Below are 23370 nucleotides of genomic sequence, written 5' to 3'. Positions count from 1 at the left end.
TGAAAAATTCCATCCTTTACGTACCTCAACACGCACAACACATTTTTCAGCGAAAGCTCTTTTCCGAAGACGGACAAAACACACAAGATATCGCTTCACGTCGCTGGCCAGTGTGTCCGGACTCAGGAAATGGCTTCCATCAAGTTTGACCCCGATCCTTCAACACGTCTTTACATACGATATTGGCGGAATGAAAAGGGTATTATTGCGTGTGACGTGATTCGAGCCTATTAGGGTGAAGTCTTAGAATAATTACACATAGAAACCAAGTCCGCCTCGGTAAAGTGAGGCAACTCAAACCTAGCCATATTGGCTAAGTTCATTATTCGGCCCGTCAGTGCTCAAGGACGTGTCGTATTGAAAAGTACTCCCGAAATTTTTATTAAAAATGACGATTTGTTCAATTAACGGATGTCATACTACATCGGAAAAACACAAGAAAGATAGTAACATTACATTTCACGGGTAAGTAATGCGTTTGAACGTATATTTTTACGTAAAACATTCATCAAAATGAAAAATAAATTTCAATAATTTGTAATGCCATAGTTTATGAAAATGTTGCCAACACGGGGAAATATTCTCACACATTTTGTTGTTTAATTAAAAGTGAAACACGTCTCAATTAGGTAATTAAAAGCGCTTTTTTTTATTAAATTAAATTGATTAATAAGGAAACTGAGACAAAAACACAACAAGCTCGCATACTTATAATAATAATATGTAATTTTATGTTTTGGTTTGGTTTAGGTTTCCTTCCTATCATCAAAGCGACAATTGTTCAGAAAACAGTTGCAGCTGTTACAAGGGTACTGAAATAAATAATTATACTTGTTATTTGTTTTTCTTTCTCATAAGTGTTCTCACCTCGATCACTCTAAGATCCGTATCTATCTATAGACAAGTTATAACTTGGAACATGACTTTTCTCTACAATTCTGGCTCTTTATTTGTTTGAGTATAAAATATTTTCTTAGGTCATTCCTTAAGCAAAAGTAACTACTTTGCTTGACTATGGATACAGACGTAAACTAGAACGCTTCTAAGTGAATTAGAATATTCGCGTGTTTTTTGTAAGTTACACTATTATTAAATAAAAAAACCGCCTTATAAAAAATGCCACCAAAAATTCATTAATAATAACTTTACACCAAATAACGTAAGTATTTTGAAGTAGGTCGTGTGGTGGCGGGTTTAAACAAAAAACAAAAAATGGTATACAAGTTTTATTTTCATCATTCAGGCAATATTCGTGTATTCTGGTAAATAGGTACGTTAGATTATTTAGGCACTTATATTTAACTCCTAATCGTTTAGGGGATCTATGGGCCTTGTCATCAGTTCAGCAGTAATAATTGATGAGTTCCAAATAAATAAAAGGTGTAATCTAATAATCACATTTGTTCTGTGATCACAAGTAATAGTTACAACTTCCCTATTTTTAGAGAAATTGGCAACATTATTTTTTTCACTGTGTGCGTTTCGTCGAGCGTAAATACAAGTACCTTACGCACACATAGATTATATTTTTGCCTCACTTTTGACAGACCGCTTTGAAGAGAACTATCGTTCTATGTGTAATTATTCTAAGGGTGAAGTACAGAAAACCTTTTCGTTTTTGTTGTGATATATATCAGATGCGGTATTTTGGTCATTTTGCACGCAGGGATACCAGCAATTTGGAAAGCCTTGTGGTGACTAGAGGGAAAAAGCCTAGGGGTAGAGTTCCCAAACGATGGTCGGACCAAATGGCGGAGGAACTGAGGGTACCTGTCAGCGACGCACTCCACCAAGCTACAGAACGGGATCGATGGAGACAGCTGATTGACGGAATCGGACGGAGTCACGATCTTCAGCAGTGATGGACCGATCGAAGAGAGAGAGAGATACTCCCAGACATGAATTGGAGAGGCTTATAATTTTGGGTCGCAGAGAAGGCAAGCGCGCCGTGGGCACCAGCCAGATGGTCAGATCTTGTTAAAGAAGCGGTTGTTGGTAGCCTATACCATGCGATCCATTCCACCCATGATCGAACATTTTGGTGGAAAGTCACATATGCTCGCGATCCTCAGCAGTGAGGAAACGATGAGGAAGAAGAATAGATGAGGGAACGGGTGTGTTCTGTGGTGACCAGTACCAATAAACATTACAACAATGCAACAACACTACCTTGTGCCGTAAAATCGAAGCCTCAGTTTTATAGTGATGACGTCTGATCTAATATTGACACGCGGGACTGTTTCAGAGAGCTAACTCACTGGTACAATGAGAGTGCTCAAGATCAATCATAGTATCCGCTGTTGACAAATATGGCAAAATTGTCATATTTGTCAACAGCGGGTGGGCAGCGGCTTGGCTCTGCCTCTGGAATTGCTGGCGTCCATGAGCGACGCTAACCGCTTACCATCAGTGGGGCTATATGCTCGTGTGCCTGCAAAAGCAAAAATATTTTTTTAATACATATAAATTTTTGTGATTTAAATTTCGTCTTACACTGTGGGATTAGTTCGCGAACACATCGTACAAGACGCTTCAGTTGGTTTTGAGCACTTAAAACTAGCTATCATTATGTATTTAAATATTATTTTCTTTGGAAAACGTAGCCTGTTATTGATTTGTGCAAAACAACTCGTAATTGTTATTAACTAGAGGTCCCCTGGTAGTCGAAATTCGACTATAACTAATAGAAATTAAAAGTTTGTACACTATTATGATTCTATTGTCAAGGACTATTATACTTCTATAATCAGAGATTTCGTCAAGACTACACTTTAGACAAATATTAATAAAAAGAAAACAATATTTAATCTATTCTCAATTTGACAGACTATAACTGACAGAATGCAAAGAAAAGTTTGACAATAAACAAATAGTATGCATGCGTGTGTGTGTCAAATACATGGTAGTGTGTGTAATGTTTTCTTTATCGATTTAATGTATCTTTTAAGCATTATTTTAAAAATATATTAGCATTGTGCACTTCTTCTCTATATTCGCTATAAGTGTGGGAAATTTCATACTCCTCCGTCTGCGCAATTTTTGTAAAAAGGGATCCAAAGTTTTTGCTTCACGTATTAATATATAGATAATTAGAATGACATAAAAGATCTTGTGGGTCCATGTTTACGGCGACTGTTTTCGCAGATCTGAGCACTAAAACTATACAATTTACTCTTCGTTCACCCAAGACCCTTACTTCCACCTAATCGATGTATTACTAAGTCAATCTCCGCACATTCCAGTACAAAGCCTTCGCATTTCCTCAATCAGCTCTTTATTTGGAACCACTTCCACACGTAATATGATTTGTCAGTCGACTATCGCACCTGAGTGGGATTCGGTAGTGGAGTGATTGAGTTATTTGTACAAGAGAATAGTTTCACGATAAGGATGATAACGATTTAATTTTATAATAAAATATTGTTTTATGAGAAACTAGCCGTACTCGCCCGCTTCGCTGGACCATTTAAAATTAACATTATTATTTATTGTCATTATTATTAGGGAGTCCAACACTCATATAAATATTAGATTAGCCTATCCATTAAGTACATGTATTTTCTATATGGATACCAAGTTTCAAGTCAATCGGATTCATGGTTCAGTAGTTATAACGGAACATCCGTAAAAACCACTGCAGATTTATATATTTTACTAGCTGACCCGGCAGACTTTGTAGTGCCTCAATCGATAAATAAAAAACCTAAACTTTTTGTATAAAATAAACTTAAAACAAACAAAAGGAATCCGTCCGACGGGGGACACATTAAAGGAAAAACAAAATTGTTATTTTTATTTAATTCCGAGCATTTTCATATTTATCTATCTTTTAAACCTTCTCTGGACTTCCACAAATCTCCAGCCGTTCTCGAATTTTAGCGAGACTAACGAACAGCAATTCATTTTTAAGATTATGTGAAATTCTCGATACGTAATTACCGGAAATTAATTCTGACTATTTATTATATAACATTCGATCTCTTGTTTGAAAATCTCGACACGGCTGAGCCATGACTACGCATTCTGATATAAACAATTTTCTTTCGAACTCCGTATAACGATCTACTTCGATGATATGCCTGATATTAAATCGATCAATCAAATGTATTTGTCGGAGATGTGTTTTCAATTCGCTCAAGTTGATGATAGCAAAGTTTGAAAACGAGGGCTTCCCTCGGAGCGCGGATTGTTTAATTTCACTGTTCTACGTAGGTACAAAAGTTTGTTTATGGAGGCGGAAAATTGCTTTTGACATATATAGCTAATGAAAAAGTTGTGAAAGCTCTGGGAGCGCTGGGATATGTGTACGCTTTTATCGGATTCGGAGGGTAATTATTTTCGAGTAAATATATAGAATTGTTTGAGAGATGATCCCCTCATCTCCTGTTTATCATCGCACCTCCCGCCATCGGAGCAGAGTTCATCCATATTATCTGGAACCGCTGCGTTCATCCACAGTGCGTTTCCAGAGATCTTTTTTGCCACGTACCATCCGGCTATGGAATGAGCTCCCCTCCACGGTGTTTCCCGAGCGCTATGACATGTCCTTCTTTAAAAGAGGTTTGTGGAAAGTATTAAGCGGTAGGCAGCGGCTCGGCTCTGCCCCTGGCATTGCTGAAGTCCATGGGCGACGGTAACCACTCACCATCAGGTGGGCCGTATGCTCGTCTGTCCGCAATGGCAATAATAATAAAATAAAAAAAGATGTATATGTTTTCTGCTATTTATTCGGCTCATATTCCAGCTGAGGCCGGTAAGTACCTACGTCCTAATTGCGTACGTGACGAAGCGCTTCATTCTAATACAGCATTCGTATATAAAATACCACTGAGTTTCTCTCGCCGGGTCTTCCCAGTGGGTCAGGATTCCGTTCCGGTGGTAGATTTTTCGAAGCACTGCTCTTGCTAGGGCCAGTGTTAGCAAATTCTCTCAAGTTCAGTCCGTGAGCTGACCTACCCATCCGGGCTTAACTGGAATAGCCTCTTAGGCTACCGGCGAATAGGTGGGGGAAAAAGATACGGGTGAGTTGTTTTTGTAACTGAATTGAATTCAATAGCCTTTTATTCAGATCCATATCATATACCTCTAAACGAGCAATTCTTGTATATTAATATCTATATAATCTGAATCTCGGAAACGGCTCCAACGATTTTCATGAAATTTAGTATACAGGGGATTTCGGGGGCGATAAATCGATCTAGCTACGATTCATTTTCAGAAAATGTTGTTTTATTCGTATTTTCAATAATCAACTCTTCCCGACATCTATTGGCGAATAATAATACTATTTTTCTTAATTGAGGGCAACTAACCGCTTTAAAGTCACAACACTATGCGTTATCAAAAAAAAAACGAGCAAAGCTCGGTCATCACTCAATATAATATATAGTAAACTTAAATTTTATTTAAACCTAAATCTAGCCTATTATTTGAATTTTTCTTATTTTCTGCGGATCTGTTTGCCAATCGACAAAGTCCTCCTCCAACCTTTTCCACTCATGTCTTTCTTGAGCCACTCCGTTCCATGTGACGCTTGCCACTTGTCTTATGTCGTCATCCCATCTTTTTTTGCGGTCTACCTTTTTTCCTTTTGCTTTCTCTAGGATACCATCGTGTCACAATTTTGCTCCATTTATCTTTACCTCTAACCATATGCCCTGCCTGTTTTGGCAAAGGCAGATAATAATAAAATGTATTGTTCTTATTTTTCAACTAGCAACAGAACGTTCTCAAAGAAAAATCATTTCGCATTGTACCCGAGCGGCCTAGATTACCCGAAGTCCGCCATTTCCAATCACAGCGAAACCAGAGCGCCGAAACGGTCTTTGACAATTGTCGTTGGTTTTTTCTGGGATAGTCAAAGGGTTCTCGGCCTTTTGTATCTGTACGTAATCTGACATGGATGTTTTGTTGTTTTCGTTTTCGTCGATTTTAAAAAAGATTGGATGGGAAACGAGGCTTTTGCGCTATATCATTAACGGTAAAAGTATGCATGGTTAAAAAGCAAAGTTTGGAATGACCCCACAGACACAGCCCACTGAGTTTCTCGCCTGATCTTCTCAGTGGGTCGCGTTTCCGATCCGGTGGTAGATTCTGCGAAGCACTGCTCTTGCTAGGGTCAGTGTTAGCAATTCTCCGGTTTGAGCCCCGTGAGCTCACCTACACAAGTTAGGGTAAGCTGAAATAGCCTCTCAAGGCTATGAGCATAGGTAGGAAAAAAAATAAAAAATTGTAATGACAAATCTTGGCAAAGGTTAGAATAAAAACGTACTGGCGTCACTCATCAATAAATCCAATGCAAATGACGTGAGCGGCTCCCGTGGTCCATAGACAACACGACGCATTGCGCGCTCACATCCTACACACTCCTCTACCAGTGTATCCTTTATACAGAGAGAGTTTTCAAAATTAATTTATGCGCGTACAACGCAGCTCAGAGATGAACTCCATATCAACCTTCCATGCTTTTTCAAATGACATTTTACAAGTCCTTTTAGTTTCGCGACTGTAGGTACCGTTTTCGCAAATCGCCATTTTAAAGGCCTTTAGAAAAAGGCAAGGGAAAGTCGAGGGCAAAAGATCTCGCGGACGATCTCCAACACGATGGACCGACCTCATAAAATCTGTGACTCACTCCAACATAAATGTTTGCTCTCACTCTGCGAAACATCGTGCCACTTGGCGTCGCATCGCGAGAGCATCGGTATCGCAGGATCCGACTGATGCATGACCACGACCACTCTGTCAAGAGTGTACCAATAGGAAGAAGAAGAAAAAATTGAAGTTTGTAATCCCTGCCTCGCAAACTATTAGCCTCTCCTAGGATGGTGTCTAGTGAAGTGACACAACAGACGTGCGGAGGCGGGTCGGTGGAAGTGACACTCGCGTCGACTAACGCGACATGTGCTATTAGAATCATGTCAACAGCCCTTTGCGACTAGTCACATACAGGGTGCTGCGAAAATCTTTATTGATTTTACAGGGTGCTATGTTAAAAAAAAAAAAAAGGTGCTATGTTTAGAATAAATAAAAAATTAATAATAGTGCATTATATAATCTAAAAATCCTTTGTAGAAAATCCAACTAAAAAATAGAAAATAAATTTCAATAAATTTGAATTAAAAATAGTGTAAGAAATAATGATTTTATTGTAAAAAAAAGGGTGGGATGCATGGTATCAGTAGTTATAAATATTTTATGAACAGTTAGTTAGTTACATGAGTAGAGGGGTTATTTTGATAATATCTTGAACAGCACCCCATGCTTTTTTTACAATAAAATAATTTTTTCTTATGTTAAATTTTTTTTAACTAGTGTTTATTTTTAGTTATTAGTTGAATTTAAATTTTTTTAATTAAATTTAATTGTCAACGGTCCTTAACAAGTATGCCAAATTTCGAGTTAATCCGACGTTTTGAAGGGGGTCAAAATCATGTTCAAAGATTCCGTTACATACTAACATACATACGTCTGAAGCTTATAAAAGCGTATTAAAAATAAAGTATGACTTAGTCTGAAATATTTACAGGTGTAATTCTGAAATTTAGAGAACCAATTTTAACATGATAAGATATAGATACGCAGTCGCCAGCTGCTGGAAGGAAGTTCACGACGTTATCTGCTCACGATCAGATCAAAGATGTAGAACTGAGACGTCGATAGAGTAGGATTGTAAAGATTTAGGTAGAAATTCTACACTAATGAATTGTTTTATTTATTATCAGGACTTATTGGCGGGAACGCGAGGAGTGAAGTGATGTGATTTGTTTTATTTTGTCTATTTAGTGTTTCTTCAGGTTTAAATGTGTAATAATGGTGGTTTATTAACTGTTTAATATCCGTGAAAGTGCACAAATGTGGGACAATGAAACAAAACCGCTGGACGTAATTTCTCGGGATCCTCCAAAAAGTCCACTGAAAAAAATCTTAGTAAATGACCACCATTTTACTGAGATTATATTTTATCACATATCATCTCATTTCATTGCATTTAATTTCATCCCAGCTGATTAATGTCTCAAATTAATCATCTTCATTTCATTTCACTCCATAATATCATTTTTCATAAAAATATGAATATAAATTACAATAAGACATGACTTAAAGGTCTCACTTACCAGGTTATAAAATCCCTTAAAAAATATTTATTATCAATTCAACGTTCTCAACTTCGAATTCACTTCATAATATTAACATTTCAAATTGAGCTCGAGAAACCGCATCGCATATCTCTAGTGCTGCACAAGTCTGCAGTAAGTCAGCGTTAGTGTGTTGACACAGTCTCTAAGTGTCCTCTGCGATGTGACACAACATGGCCACACTACAATTCAACTAAAATTCTGCGAATTAATTCTGGTACCCGAAGTAAACTCAATCAATTAGGGTTCGAATTGAGGAGAGGCCCCACAATGCTACAATGTAATAAAACCATAGTAGGTTGTTTTTTTATTATTTTATTGCTTAGCTGTGTGGACGGACGAGCTCATAGCCCGCCTGGTGATAAGTGGTTACTGGAGCCCATAGACATCTACAACGTAAATGCGCCACTCACCTTGAGATATAAGTTCTAAGGTATCAGTATAGTTACAACGGCTGCCCCACCCTTCAAACCGAAACGCATTACGGCAGAAATAGGCAGGGCGGTAGTGCCTATCTGTGCGGACTCACAAGAGGCAAATTATAATTTTGCAGGTATGTTTTTTTTGGTTGTCCATAGGTACGCTCGCTTTGGAAACTTTAGCTGTAGTTGGAAAGGAAATAATAAAAATAAAAATGTATTTGTTTTTTAAATTCGTGTTACTCTATTTAAAACAAACGACAGTAGACCGAGGACCGCAGTAGTTCTGTTTAAAATTTAGATCCCCTAAATGTTCTCACAACTCAGCTGTTACTAACCACTCAGTACTGAATCCATAGAGGTAATAACGCAAGACTGAATTTTATTATCATAGTACTACGGCTGTTCGCCCTTCGAACCAGAACGCACCATTGCTGCACGGGAACATCTGATTACTTGGGCCAATAACAGGTCGCGACATAGAGAGAAGTCGTCGTGGCCTAAAGGATAAGACGTCCGGTGCATTCGTGTTGAAGCGATGCAACGGTGTTCGAATCCCAATACGTACTCAACAAATGTTCACGATTGACTTCCACTGTGAAGGAATAACATCGTGTAATAAAAACCAAACCCGCAAAATAGTAATTTGCGTAATCACTGGTGGTAGGATCTCTTGGGAGTCCGCACGGGTAGGTACCACCACCCCGCCTATTTCCGCCGTGAAGCAGTAATGCGTTTCGGTTCGAAGGGTGGGGTAGCCGTTGTAACTATACTGAGACCTTAGAACTTATATCTCGAGGTAGGTGGCGCATTTACGTTGTAGATGTCTATGGGCTCCAGTAACCACTTAACACCAGGTTGGCTGTGAGCTCGTCCATCCATCTAAGCAATAAAAATAAAAAAAAGATGTAAGCGCTTATTATGCCTAGTAAATACACAAAAATGCTCCTCAATTTAACTACACGATGCTGTTACAAAATGATGACACGAGTCGCAAGGCTGGGCGTACCCCTGGTGGCTGAAGTCACCGTCTGACTGCAGGTGGGAGGCGGCACCGCAACCACTAAACTTTCATTTGGATAATGTAGAAGCCGTCTCTGACGAATGGAGTTCGCCTGTTTAATGTTCCAAGCCTTTTAGCGGAGGTTGTTACTTGTTCTGTTATTATGTGGAGCTATTTTCATTCACTGGAAAATAGTATTATTGCTCTTCATGGGTAGATTTGGTCATTCCGATTGCTGACGCCCACTTTGACGCATCACTACATAGTATAAAACAAAGTCGCTTTCTCTGTCCCTATATCTGTCTGTCCCTATGCATACTTAAATTTTTAAATCTACGCAACGGATTTTGATGCGGTTTTTTTTAATACATAGAGTGATTGAAGAGGAAGGGTTATATGTATAATGACATCCATTAAATAGTGGAGAAATCAATAATAAATTACAGTGTACGAAGCGAAGTAATGGGCGGGTCGCTAGTATAGAATAAGCCCTTGAGAAACAAACAGTGGTACGTATCCTTAAATACGCAGGGATGTGAAGGTAGAGGATATCATTGAGGCTTCGTTGTCATGTCACAAGGCGGAAGGTGCCATTCGATTTGTAATGCATATTAAGTATATATGCACTCTGCCAATCTATGTACATACATATGTATAAGTGTAGAGTGAGCCGCGGGCGGGGTCTCTGTTACGAGCATTTAAAAAAAGTGTGTCAGACTTGTCGGAAATGATCTCATGGACACGATCCACTGATATATCAGTTTCAAAATATATATTGTATCATAAGGAAGAAGTCTACCTACCCCACATCGTCACATCCCGTCAAGAATAACTCCTGACAATAAATCTATATAAGGGTCGCCACCCCATTTATCATTATAAAGCAAATAATACTTAAAAGTTTAAAATGAAAAAAATATATGGTGAATCAAACATCTGCTCTCTATTTGTAGTCTGACGTCTATCGGTTGCGCGTTTCCATTGTACTGGAACGGGGCGACGTTTTTATATATACTAGAGGTCCGCAGTAGTCGAAATTCGACTATAATTAATTGGAATTGTAAGTTTGTACACTATTATGATTGTATTCTATACTTCTATAATCACAAATTTCGCCAAGACTACACTATAAAAGATTATTAATAAAGACAAACAATATTTAATCTATCTCAATTTGACAACAGACGTCAAGAACAAAAGCTTGACAATAAATAAATAGTATGCATGCGTGTGTGCGTCAAATACATGGTATGTAGTGTGTGTAATGTTTTCTTTATTGATTTAATGTATCTTTTGTGCAATTAAGAATGATATCATACACAAGAAACAGTTTCAAACAAAAATATCGTCCGATTATTCTCGTGTCGTCTGTGCTAATGGTCACGATATATGCATCGCTCGATGCGGGCTGTCGGATGCTACCGATGTTTATTTACGTGTCTATAGGTCAGGATGTGACTCCGATTTTGTTGATCATTGATCAGTCGTAGTGACGTGTCTGGTGTGGTCTGAGGAGTTGACCGGTACCACGCATACAGATATATTCCTGTTACCACGAAGACTTAAGCAGTCGATAAATCCCTAATTAACTCATTTGTTAAATGAACGCTAAGTTTTTTTTTTATTATTACTCTTTTTTTATTTATTGCTTAGATGGGTGTACGAGCTCACAGGCCACCCGGTGTTAACTGGTTACTGGAGCCCATAGACATCTACGCCACCCACCTTGAGTTATAAGTTTTACAGTCTCAAGTATAGTTGCAACGGCTGCCCTTCAAGCCGAAACGCATTACTGCTTCACGGCGGAAATAGGCAGGGTGGTCGTACCTTCCCGCGCGGACTCACAAGAGATCCTACCACCAGTAATTACGCAAATTATGATTTTGCGGGCTTAATTTTTATTACACGATGTTACGGCCTGGCCACGGGGATCGGCGGTGCGAACAGCGAAGCGGTGGGCGAGGCGACCATTCGCGCAGCACCGTTTGCAGGCCACGGGTACTCACGTTCGCCGCCGCGACTAGTAAGGAAGTCCGACAGCGAAATGTCTATATCGAAATTATCTCGATATTGCTTACAAATTAATAGTTTTTTGGTTCAGGACCTATTATTTGGAAAAGATTGTGAAGTACATGATTTGAATAAGAATCGGAGTATACCTATAGATGGAGAATTCCACAAGAAGTACGAGAAATACTTTGGGTGGCTAGACTTCCAAATAGCTGGTCTAGCTAGTATTTCAGCTATTTTATTTTTTTATTGCTTAGATGGGTGGACGAGCTCACAGCCCACCTTGTGTTAAGTGGTTACTGGAGCCCATAGACATCCACAACGTAAATGCGCCACCCACCTTGAGATATAAGTTCTAAGGTCTCAAGTATAGTTATAATGGCTGCCTCACCCTTCAAACCGAAACGCATTACTACTTCACGGCAGAAATAGGCAGGGTGGTAGTACCCACCCGTGTAGACTCACAAGAGGTCCTACCACCAGTAATTACGCAAATTATTATTTTGAAGATTTCATTTTTATCACACGATGTTATTCCTTCACCGTGGAAATCAATCGTGAACGTTGAGTGTTGTTGAGTACGTATTTCATTACAAAAATTGGTACCCGCCTGATATTCGAACACCGGTGCATCGCTCAACACGATTGCACCGGACGTCCGTTAGGCCACGACGACTTTAAAAATATAAAATAAAAAATAAATAAAAAATATAAAAATTTCGGCGTTAATTTTTCGCGGCGAAAACAACTAAACTCATTTAATCACTGCACTATTCGCCGCGACTACCGCTCGACTCCGTGGCTCGCGCCGTCCGTATTCATGCATTTGTTTTGCTCGCCCGCCGCATCGCGCGATTCGCTCGGTACATTTCGCCGGTCGCTTCGCCGGTCGCCGGTGCGCGTGGCTTGTTAGATACATTTCTATGCGCTTGTTTTAGTCGCTAGACGCTTCGCCGTTCGCACCGCGCGAATATTCGCATCGGCGAATGTCCCGTGGCCAGGCTGTTATTCCTTCACCGTGGAAGTCAATCGTGAATATTTGTTAAGTACGTATTTCATTTGAAAAATTGGTACCCGCCTGCGGGATTCGAACACCGGTGCATCGCTCAACATGAATGCACCGGACGTCTTATCCTTTAGGCCACGACGCTTCAAACTGCCCTTGTACGCAGACGAACACACGGACAACCTGATGGTGAGTGGTTACCGTCGCCCATGGACTTTAGTAATGCAAGGGGCAGAGCCAAGCCACGGCCTATCGTTGCGTAAGTGAAATCGTGTCACCACACTGCGTGTCACCGACCCCCTTGAGACATGAGGCCGAAGATTCAAGCTTATTGTATGTTTATAACGACTATCCAACCCTTTAGAGCGATACGCATGTATGCCTCGCTCCAGAAATAGGCACGGCATATGTTATACATACTATATACAAATAGGCATACATTGGATCACGACTATCCTTCCCTTCACACCCGATCGTTGACAGTTTCATCAACAGCAAACAGTTACCAGCTCAACATCCACCATATAACACTTTTAGCCAATAAAACAATGAGCTCGTCACTTGGTGGTATCACCCGGGCCTCGAGATCGCAGGCACGAGACTGATGCTAGTGGTTTCAAGTTTTTAATACGCTTTTATAAGCTTCAGACGTATGTAGGTATGTTAGTATGTAACGGAATATTTGAACATGGTTTTGACCCCGGATTTGTCTGATTAACTCGAAATTTGGCATACTTATTATGGATCAATGACAATTCAATATTAAAAAAATATATTGAAATAATTGAAATTCAACTAAATAATGAAAAATAAATAATAGTTTCAAAAAACTACAAAAAAATACGCTTTTATCGAAAATCCAACTAAAAAGTAGAAAATAAATTTGAATGAATAATAGTGTAAGAAAAAATGATTTAATGAAAAAAATAATTTCTTACACTATTTTTAATTCAAAATTATTAAAATTTATTTTCTATAAAAGCGTATTTTTTTTGTTTTTTTAAACTATTCTTTATTTTAAGTCATGTTTCACGTGACATCTGTTCAGGAGCTCTCACGACTTCCTAACATATTTACTTTGACAATTCAATGACATGTTAGTTACCCGGGTACTTGTTTAATTCCAGGAGGAGAAGAGGATCCCGGAGTGAGGTTCACGACGGAGCCAAGCGACGCAGTGGTCCTTCCCGGTGAAGATGCGTTGCTTCTCTGCGCGGCTGCTTCCAAGCTGCCCGTGCGTCTGGCGTGGCGGTACAGCGCCAGTTCCCTGCCCACCAGAGACCACGGCGTCTCTATTAGCGATAAGTCCAGGTGCGTCAAATATCGAAATCATCTAAATATAACGACGCACATCGTGTCCTTAACTAGCTTTCATATATTCAATTTTTTATTCAGTTATTGACTATTCGGGTTACTTCGGATTTCTTATCTCTATATATAAAAATGAATTGCTGTTCGTTAGTCTCGCTAAAACTAGAGAACGGCTGGACCGATTGGGCTAATTTTGGTCTTGAATTATTTGTGGAAGTCCAGAGAAGGTTTGAAAGGTAGATAAATATGAAAATTCTCGGAATTACATAGAAAATAACAATTTTGTTTTCCCTTTGATGTCCCCCCCCGTTGGACTGATTCCTTTTGTTTGTTTTAAGTTTACAAAAGTTTAGGTCTATTATTTATCGATTGAGGCACTACGAAGTCTGCCGGGTCAGCTAGTTATTAATATTTATAAAGAACAATCCAATATCCTAAAAGTTTTAAAGCAATGTCTAAAATTCGCGAGAGCCTCGAGTGTAGAGATACCATCGTGCGTCAGTCAGTTCGACCGGGTCTGACCAATTATACCTGAACTTGCAGGAAGCAACTCCTCAACGGCTCCCTTCTGATAGAGAGCATGACAGCGTCCTTGGCGGGCCAGTACCAGTGTGTGGCCACCGTGGACGGTATCGGTACCATCGTCTCAAGAGCCGCCACCGTGTTCTTAGCTGGTAAGGGATTTTTGTTATATATTCATCATTAGTACAGATTCTGACCCACACTTTGAATTGTTTTAGAAATAATGATTTTGGCATTCATCGATCTATTAAAAATTATAAAGTAGATACTAGTTTTATTATTTATTGTCATTATTATTAGGGAATCCAACACTCATATAAATATTAGCATATCCATTAAGTACATGTATTTCTACATGGTTACCAAGTTTCAAGTCAATCGGATGCATGGTTCAGTAGTTATAACAAAACATCGGTAAAAACCGCTGTAGACTTATATATTAGTATAGATAGGCTGGCCTATCTGATGTTAAGTGTTAACTCGTCTAAAAGCTATGATGACGCGGATTTTACAGGTCATATACGCTCATAGGTATGTCCTTAGCTCGAGTGCGCACTGGATGGTACACGATGCGAACTACTCCAATGTTCACATCTTTTATTTATCACTTGCAAAATTAAGAAATGGAATTTTGGAATATTTCGTAAAGTTATTTAGGTCCGATTTATAGTTGTACAATACTAGTATTAGTAGTATTAATCACCTTTTTATTTTATATCACTATCGAGTCATGGGTTGTTTAATGGTAGCAACTTGTTTGATTGTTATTTTACTGTTGGTTTCCTAAATCAATAAAGAAAATCAAATCAAATTGATGAATGAATAAAGAAATAAGTAGAATGACGGTCCCCAGCCGTCAGCACGCAGCATGCGGTGCTGTCCAATCCAACCCAACGTAAAGGTACAATAATTAAATTCATGTAGATTGTAAAGCTCTACGGTAACCATGCAAACGTTTCATGGTTATGATGGTTATGGTGTTCTCTTCATTGACAGAGGTGCCAGTGTTGTCGGGCACCCCGCGCAGCGTGCTGTCCGCGGTGGGGGGCGTGGCGCTGCTGCCGTGCGGGATACAGGCCCCGCCGAGACTGGCCCTCAGAGTCGTGCCCGCCGCCAACACCGACAGGAGGGCGTACGGCGCCGCCAAGCTACTCAACACTCCGCCCCTCCTCAAACTCAATGTAAGTGATTCATACAGGATCCGAAGGTAACAACAACCTAACGGTTGGCAGCGGCCTGGCATTGCTGAAGTCCATGGGCAACGGTAATCACTCACCGTCAGGTGGGCTTGTACACTCGTCTGCCTACAAGGCCAATAAAAAAAAAACATTGACAATTTATACAACAGAACCAGAGGAAATCATTCTTACGACCCTTCTTATTTCACATTGCCTATAATAAACAGCATCATAGTCGGTTACTCTTGGCAGAGCAGTCGTGGTTATATGCAATCCTTGCTTATTATAATATAACTAGCTGACCCGGCAGACTTCGTAGTGCCTCAATCGATAAATAAAAGACAAAAGGAATCCGTCCGACGGGGGACACATCAAAGGGAAAACAAAATTGTTATTTTTATTGAATTTCGAACATTTTCATATTTATCTAAACCTTTTAAATCTTCTCCGGACTTCCACAAATAATTCAAGACCAAAATTAGCCAAATCGGTCCAGCCGTTCTCGAGTTTTAGCGAGACTAACGAACAGCAATTCATTTTTATATATATATATAGATAGATAATACTTTATATAAAAACACTTGGTGAAGACAGTATGGAATGTCCAACAACTGGTCTAAAACAATGAACGATACGTTTTATCACAAGTGCCACAATACTAGTAAACTTGCGGCTAGACGCACTAACCATGACCGGTCTCTAGGTGACCTGGTTAAAGAACGGCTCCCCGGTCCGCACGGAGAGCGCCCGCGTCTCCATCACGCCCAGCGGAGCCTTGGAGATAGAGCCGCTGCGGCACCACGACGCCGCCTCCTACAGATGTCGTGTTTCTATCACACCTCATCTATATCGGTAAGCAATATCAGCATACTGATCTCCCTGTTTAATAATGTGACTCCTGTCTTCTCGAGCCACTTTTCTTTTCCTACCTAAGCTGATAGCCTTGAGAGGCTATATCAGCGTAACTTTAACTAGTAGGTGAGCTGACGGGGTTCACACCTGACGACGCTGCTAACACGAACCCTAGCAAGAGTCGTGCTTCGCAGAATCTACCACCGGATCGGAAACGCGACCCACTGAGAAGATTCTAGCCACCTACTTCGCCATTATCTATAGTAGTAGTAGTAGTAGTAGTATTTCCTATCGAATAGTATCGGTAGTATGTTCGGAAACCTATTTCTAAAGCAAGACGATCACGTTTTCGCATCACCGAGGACGCTTGTGTGTGTGTAGCACCGAGGGTTCTTACACACACTTCAATTAGTCCGTCATGTAATTATGGTTATCCTCAAGGCGTTTGTATCATATTACTGTACATATATAACGGGTTCGCCGAAAGTTCTTAGAGGTCTTTGAGGAATCTTTGAGGAACATTCAGGTTGGGGAAGGGGGGTTAGGGAAGACTGAAGTCCTTTTTTGTTGGCGTTTATAAAATATGACTTCACTAGCGACCCGCCCTCGCTTCGCTTCGGAAACTGTAACTTATTATTGATTTCTCCACTATTTAATGAATGTTATTATAAATATAAACCTTCCTCTTCAATCACTCTATCTATTAAAAAAACCGCATCAAAATCCATTGTGTAGTTTTAAAGATTTAAGCATACATAGGGACAGAGAGATGTAGGGACAGAGAAAGCGACTTTGTTTTATACTATGTAGTGATAATGAGTTGATTTAATTCTGTATCTACAGGGTAAGCGATGAGATAGAGCTACGCGTGAGTGCTGACACTCCCAACACGGAGGCGGCCCCCAGGTTCGTCGCGATGCCGCAATCCCTCACTGTCATGGAAGGTCAGGAAATATACACGTAGTACTGGTTGCTGGTAGGCAATGATACAACAGACATTTTATTAGGGAACTCATTCGATCTCATGTTTAAGGTAATTCATGTAAGTGTCCATGGGCAAGTGCTGAGCACTAAGTGCAGTACGAGACTGCTCGGTCAACTTCTGATATAAATAAATAAAACCTTCTTCAACCCGTGTCCTCGTAATGCTGGGTGTAGGTCTCTTAAAATGCACTCAATTTTTTTTAATTCTGTTTATCCATCAATACATAAAATAGTCGACCACAAGTACCGAGTTGAATGAGTGCTCCCGTTAAGAGTGAACCTTGGACTCATGGTTTCTCAACCATACACCGGTACAGCAATAAACATGATTCAACCTTAAGAATGTTGTTGCAAACGAGAACCTAGGTTCCGTATTGTACTCCACCCCTGATCGAGACCGCCCCAGTAACAATCGCGGTTGTCGCAGGCGGCTCCGCGACCCTGGACTGCGCCGCCATCGGGAACCCTAAACCAGAGATCATTTGGCTCAACAACGGAGTCGCTATCGACTTAAGGTGTGTTGCACTATCTCATTATACCAACTGCTTTTTACTATCTTTATCTTCGTTTACATAAATTAATATTAAATTAAAAATTATTTGTTTATTCAAATTAACTCTACTGGTGGTAGGACCTCTTGCGAGTCCGCGCGGGTAGTTACCACCACCGCGCCTATTTCTGCCGTGAAGCAGTAATGCGTTTCGGTTTGAAGGGCGGGGCAGCCGTTGTAACTATACTTGAGACCTTAGAATTTATATCTCAAGATGCGCATTTTCGCCGTAGATGTCTATGGGCTCCAGTAACCACTTAATACCAGGTGGGCTGTGAGCTCGTTCACCCATAGCAAGCAATAAAAAAAACTCTGCATTTACTATTTAATACTGATTTTGGCATGCTTGTTATTAATTTTGTCTTAACTTAAATGAAATTGATTAAAATAATTAGAAATAGTTGGAAGGGTTGATATGGATGTCCATTGGTTGCGCGCAGCGACCTGGACTCGCGGCTGTACCTGGTGGGGTCGGGCTCGCTGCGGCTGCGGGCGGCGCGCGCGGGGGACGCCGGCGCCTACACGTGCCGCGCCCACAGCCGCCTCGACTCCAGCGACCACACCGCGCACCTGCACGTGCTGGTCGGTACACACGCGCCCTACATACATAAACTGTCTTATCCATGTTTATCCGTCTTTGCACCTTAAAATTAAACTGATAATCTAAGGAAACTCGATAGAAGAGTATTAAAATTATAATGAAAGTGGCATCTGTGACAGAGAAGCTGAGAAGTGCGCGTTTGGGATGGTATGAACATGTGATGAGACGAAATGAAAATGAGGTTGGTAAAAAAATGTTAACTATGAATGTGGAAGGATATAGAGAAAGAGGTAGACCTAAGAAGAAATGGATGGATTGCGTGAAAGACGATATGGGTAAGAAGGGAGTGAGCGAAGAAATGGTATATGATAGAAGAGTATGGAAGAAGAAAACATGTTGCGCCGACCCCAGGTGACTGGGAGAAGGGCAGGATGATGATGATTGTAACTGTTTTATTGTTGGTCATTGTAGGGACACAGTTTAGAAGCGTATGCGGTTTTGTACATCGCTTGCATTGGTCAGTCGTACATAGCCCACCCGACACGTTAGACACTTGTGACAATATACGGAGAGTAAATAGGAACTAACTTGTTTTATTAATAAAGGGCAGTTAACACCCTTTACATTGCATCAGTAACCGTACAGTTATCCTTCTTTGTACCTTAAAATGAAAGTGATAATCTAAAGAAAACTCAATAGAAGGCCATTTCAATTTTAATGACCACATTGTGCTATCGGAAGTTAAGTCGAACTTTAGTAGTATACAGTCATATTCGCACCGGTTGTGTATCCGTAGCTCGTCGGACTCCGCGAGTACACTGTGGTCACGCACATTTCTCAGAGTTCGAATTGTAAATGACCACGGGCGCGTGACCAAGTATCCGAGTGTCTGGACATGAGACTGAGCCAAGCATTTCACTGTGCCGCTGACCGACAAAAGTGGCTACAAATTACAAAAAAAACTAAATGTGTGCAATTCACACGTGGTAGAAGTGAAACCTTCCAAAATTAAAATACAATTATCCTAAACGTCTTAAGTATATGTAAAATTTTGTCATTAGTAAATAATTGTAAGGTAGCGCCCTCTGTGAATTGATATTTTAATTTCACGTATAATCCTAAATTAACAAGAGCTTTCATACACACGCTAGTATTAAAAAATCTCACAGATGGCGCTGTATTAAATAGTATGTATATTTCTGTCTCATTCTGTGCTGGCTTCATTCTACACATTTTTGTATTTGTGTCTCTTACCTGTCGTTTTTTCCGTTGCATCCGGTTTGAAATCACAACGATTCTAAAGAAGTTTTCACTTCAAAAATGTCGGAGGCGGACGCATCACGATGATCAGCCATGAGCGATCGACTGAAAGAGGAGGAGGAATCACTGATATAGAACGTCTCAATTATTCATTGATGTCTGTAGCGGCATTAGATTTTCCGCACTTGAAATTTCTATTGAATTTTGTGGACTTAAGATTTCAATGAAATTAATGAATGCGTTTTTTGAGAAACTAGTTGACGTGTGTATTTCTGATTCTGTAATGGTATAGTTTGTAAGGATAGTGTCAGGGAACAATATTCTGAATTAATTGCAACCACACACATTTCTGGCGTCACACACAGCTCGATAATTCTATTGGTGGCGAAAATTAAATATATATATAATGTATTATTTTATTTTCATCAAAACTCAGTTTAGCTTAGTAAAACTATAGCACAAATTGAGTTGCTCTATAAAGAGAAACAACATTTAAAGCTATTGCTTCACCACTTTTTTATGTTTTTTATATTTCAAAATCCCAAATTGCTTTTATATTTCTAATGTTTCTTCTTCTGATGTTTCAATATTCAAAATTCAATTTAGGTAATCTTTATAACATACTAGCTGACCCGGCAGACTTCGTAGTGCCTAAACCTAAGCCTTTGTGTAAAATAAACTTAAAACAAACAAAAAGAATCCGTCCGACGGGGGACACATCAAAGGAAAAACAAAATTGTTATTTTTATTTAATTCCGATCATTTTCATATTTATTTAACTTTTAAACCTTCCCTGGACTTCCACGAATAATTCAAGACCAAAATTAGCCAAACCGGTCCAGCCGCTCTCGAGTTTTAGCGAGACTAACGAACAGCAATTCATTTTTATATACATATATAGATTAAATTCATTTAAGATAAATCGTATAGAGATTACATAGATACAATAATTCCAAAGATCGACTTCCTCAGCATGGCAGATGCGTGGACAATGTCGTGTAAATAGTAGATGTAATGAACCCAGACCCCGCCCCGGGTGTGGCTGCCGAGCGGCGCGGTGGGGGCGGCGCGGGCGCGCGGTGACGTCACGCTGCGGTGTGACGTCAGAGGGCGGCCGGCGCCCGCCGTGGCCTGGCTCAAGGACGGAGACCTGCTGACGCCGAACAACCACGACATAGCGCTCTTGGACGGGTCAGTACAGACTCTACTAAACATTTCCTTAAAGAAACTGAGTTAGATTTTTTTTATTGCCCTTCTAGGCAGACGAGCATACCACCTGATGGTGAGTGGTTACCGTCGCCCGTGGACTTAAGCAATGCCAGGGGCAGAGCCAAACCCCTGCCTACCGCAAAATGCTTACCTTAGATGGATATAATCTGCAAAATGTTATTTACTTGTCACTTTAATAAAGTCGTCGTGGCCTAACGGATAAGACGTCCGGTGCATTCTTGTTGAAGCGATGCACCGGTGTTCGAATCCCGCAGGCGGGTACCAATTTTTCTAATGAAATACGTACTCAACAAATGTTCACGATTGACTTCCACGGTGAAGGAATAACATCGTGTAATAAAAATCAAACCCGAAAAATTATAATTTGCGTTATTACTGGTGGTTGGACCTCTTGTGAGTCCGCACGGGTATGTACCATCACCCTGCCTATTTCTGCCGTGATGCAGTAATGCGTTTCGGTTTGAAGGATGGGGCAGCCGTTGTAACTATACTTGAGACCTTAGAACTTATATCTCAAGGTGGGTGACGCATTTAAGTTGTAGATGTCTATGGGCTCCAGTAACCGATTAACACCAGGTGGGCTGTGAGCTCGTCCACCCATCTAAGCAATAGAAAAAAGAATGTTTGTTCTGCCCAATGCAAGTACAATATCTAACTCCGCACAGATCGTCTCTTCGCATACAAGGCGTGCTGAATGTAGACTCTGGCATGTTCCAATGCTTCGCGACCTCCTCCGCCGGGTCGGCCACCGGCTCCCTGCGACTCGTGGTGCTGCCCCCGGACGACGGTCAGTTAAATATTTAGCTAAGATTCAACAGTTTCAATTTATTTTGCACATTTGAAAATTCAGCCATCAGTGACTTACTTCAATTTTAAAAGTCATGATATCATTTTCGTAACAACCATTCTATAATTATGTGTTTTCACACATTAATCAGTATATCTCATCATAAGTTCTCATCCATATGGCTGACATCTGGTTTCAGTTTATATATTAGTTAAATGATAAGTATATATATACTACATGGGTAGAATCGTGTTCATTAAACTGTCCATAAAAGAACAAAACTATTCGGTCCATTGGATCAGTCTTGTATCAAAGATGTGACATTCCATTTAATTAACTAGGGCTTAAACTGTGTATATTGTGCTTAACTATTTCGTGCTTTGACTGTTACTTGTTTACATCTTAAGGGATCACTCATTAATTATGTATTTGGTTTCAGACCTCTACATTATTTTATTTCGGGAGAGGAAGTAGAGTAAAACCTATTCTTACGTAATGTTGTACAATTAGCAATATGCGTTAGTATGAACGAAAAGCTTATGTTTATAAACTAAAAATCTTCATTGTTTGTCAAATTATGAATATTATTATAGTAGTGTGTATTATTATTAGTGTATGATATTCTACTAAACATAAGCCCTGGATAACATTTTACGTAAGGAGAGGTAAGGAGATAAGAGTCTTATGTGACCTTGGATCAAGAGTAATCAAAACAGCTAAAATCGTCTTCACGTAATTAATAATGGGTCACTAAACTTAAAATCAGTGTCATATTTATGATATATTTACAAAAAAATACTTTATAACTACCATTTTTCACTGTCATATCATAGTTTCTCCATTCATTTTCATTTCCAGAATTCACTCCCAAACGTTCACAGGCACCACTAACCACAAGCATATCGTCTCGATACGATAACACAAATTCGACTCAGGATATCTTCAACAGTTTGGTTTCTTCAGATCCTTCACAGGATTTCGATTCAAACTTCCCCGAGGATGTCGATGACCCCGATTTTTTGGGTGAAACATCCTCGGCCTACACACTGACCCCCGAATTGAAATTATATGGAACTCCGGACCCAGATCTAATCGAAAATTCTTTACACGCTGCTAAAGGAATGGATCTCGATTTGCTTAAAAAGGGCAACGCGAGTATAGTCTCTCCGCCGAGGGCGTTAAGGGCGGTTATCGTGAAACATAGATTTGTGACCCTGAGTTGGGATGAACCGGAACGCAATAGCGGGGACGTGGTCGGGTACGCAGTCATGTACAGGGTTAAGGGGAGCGAAAGGTTAGTACTTAGCGATATACAAATCAGTTAGTCTTATAATCTCACATTTAGTAGATACGCCTCAGTAGAGCTGGTAAGTGTGGGAATAAGTCGTAATTGTATGGCCTGCCTTGCCATCATTCACAGACATCGGTCAAGCCATACGCATCCGCACTGCCGAGTTGTTACAAATATATTTTCTCCTCGAAACCATTTCAACAGGGATTTCCTATTTTAAAGAAAGTAATATAAACTATAATACTGGATAATCCCAAATGAAGCAGTTTTATGAGATTAAAAGTGTCA

At 40.0% G+C, this 23370-nt stretch overlaps 1 protein-coding gene and 1 long non-coding RNA gene across 5 annotated transcripts in view; both read left to right on the top strand.

Moving 5' to 3' along the window:
* The window catches only part of LOC101747166 (neogenin), a 96898-nt gene that overhangs the window by 54228 nt on the left and 19300 nt on the right, over positions 1 to 23370 (top strand). For 3 of the 4 annotated variants that reach the window (XM_038015401.2, XM_038015397.2, XM_038015395.2), the window contains exons 2-11: positions 13704 to 13887; positions 14431 to 14561; positions 15406 to 15590; positions 16291 to 16439; positions 17283 to 17383; positions 17851 to 17938; positions 18414 to 18555; positions 20799 to 20965; positions 21670 to 21791; positions 22650 to 23085. In XM_038015401.2, coding sequence (XP_037871329.1) covers positions 13704 to 13887; positions 14431 to 14561; positions 15406 to 15590; positions 16291 to 16439; positions 17283 to 17383; positions 17851 to 17938; positions 18414 to 18555; positions 20799 to 20965; positions 21670 to 21791; positions 22650 to 23085 — 1705 coding nt within the window. The remainder of the gene's footprint in view (positions 1 to 13703; positions 13888 to 14430; positions 14562 to 15405; positions 15591 to 16290; positions 16440 to 17282; positions 17384 to 17850; positions 17939 to 18413; positions 18556 to 20798; positions 20966 to 21669; positions 21792 to 22649; positions 23086 to 23370) is intronic. The other variant, XM_038015403.2, reaches the window with a different exon arrangement.
* LOC110385004 (uncharacterized) lies at positions 249 to 837 on the top strand. The gene is made up of 2 exons (XR_002430353.3): positions 249 to 465; positions 751 to 837. It is a non-coding gene; the product is annotated as an uncharacterized LOC110385004 (long non-coding RNA).

Source organism: Bombyx mori, chromosome 2 (assembly GCF_030269925.1).
Source record: "Bombyx mori chromosome 2, ASM3026992v2".
Classification (NCBI taxonomy): Eukaryota; Metazoa; Arthropoda; class Insecta; order Lepidoptera; family Bombycidae; genus Bombyx; species Bombyx mori.
The sequence above is the reverse complement of the archived record's forward strand: the minus strand, read 5'-3'. Positions and strand labels throughout refer to the sequence as shown.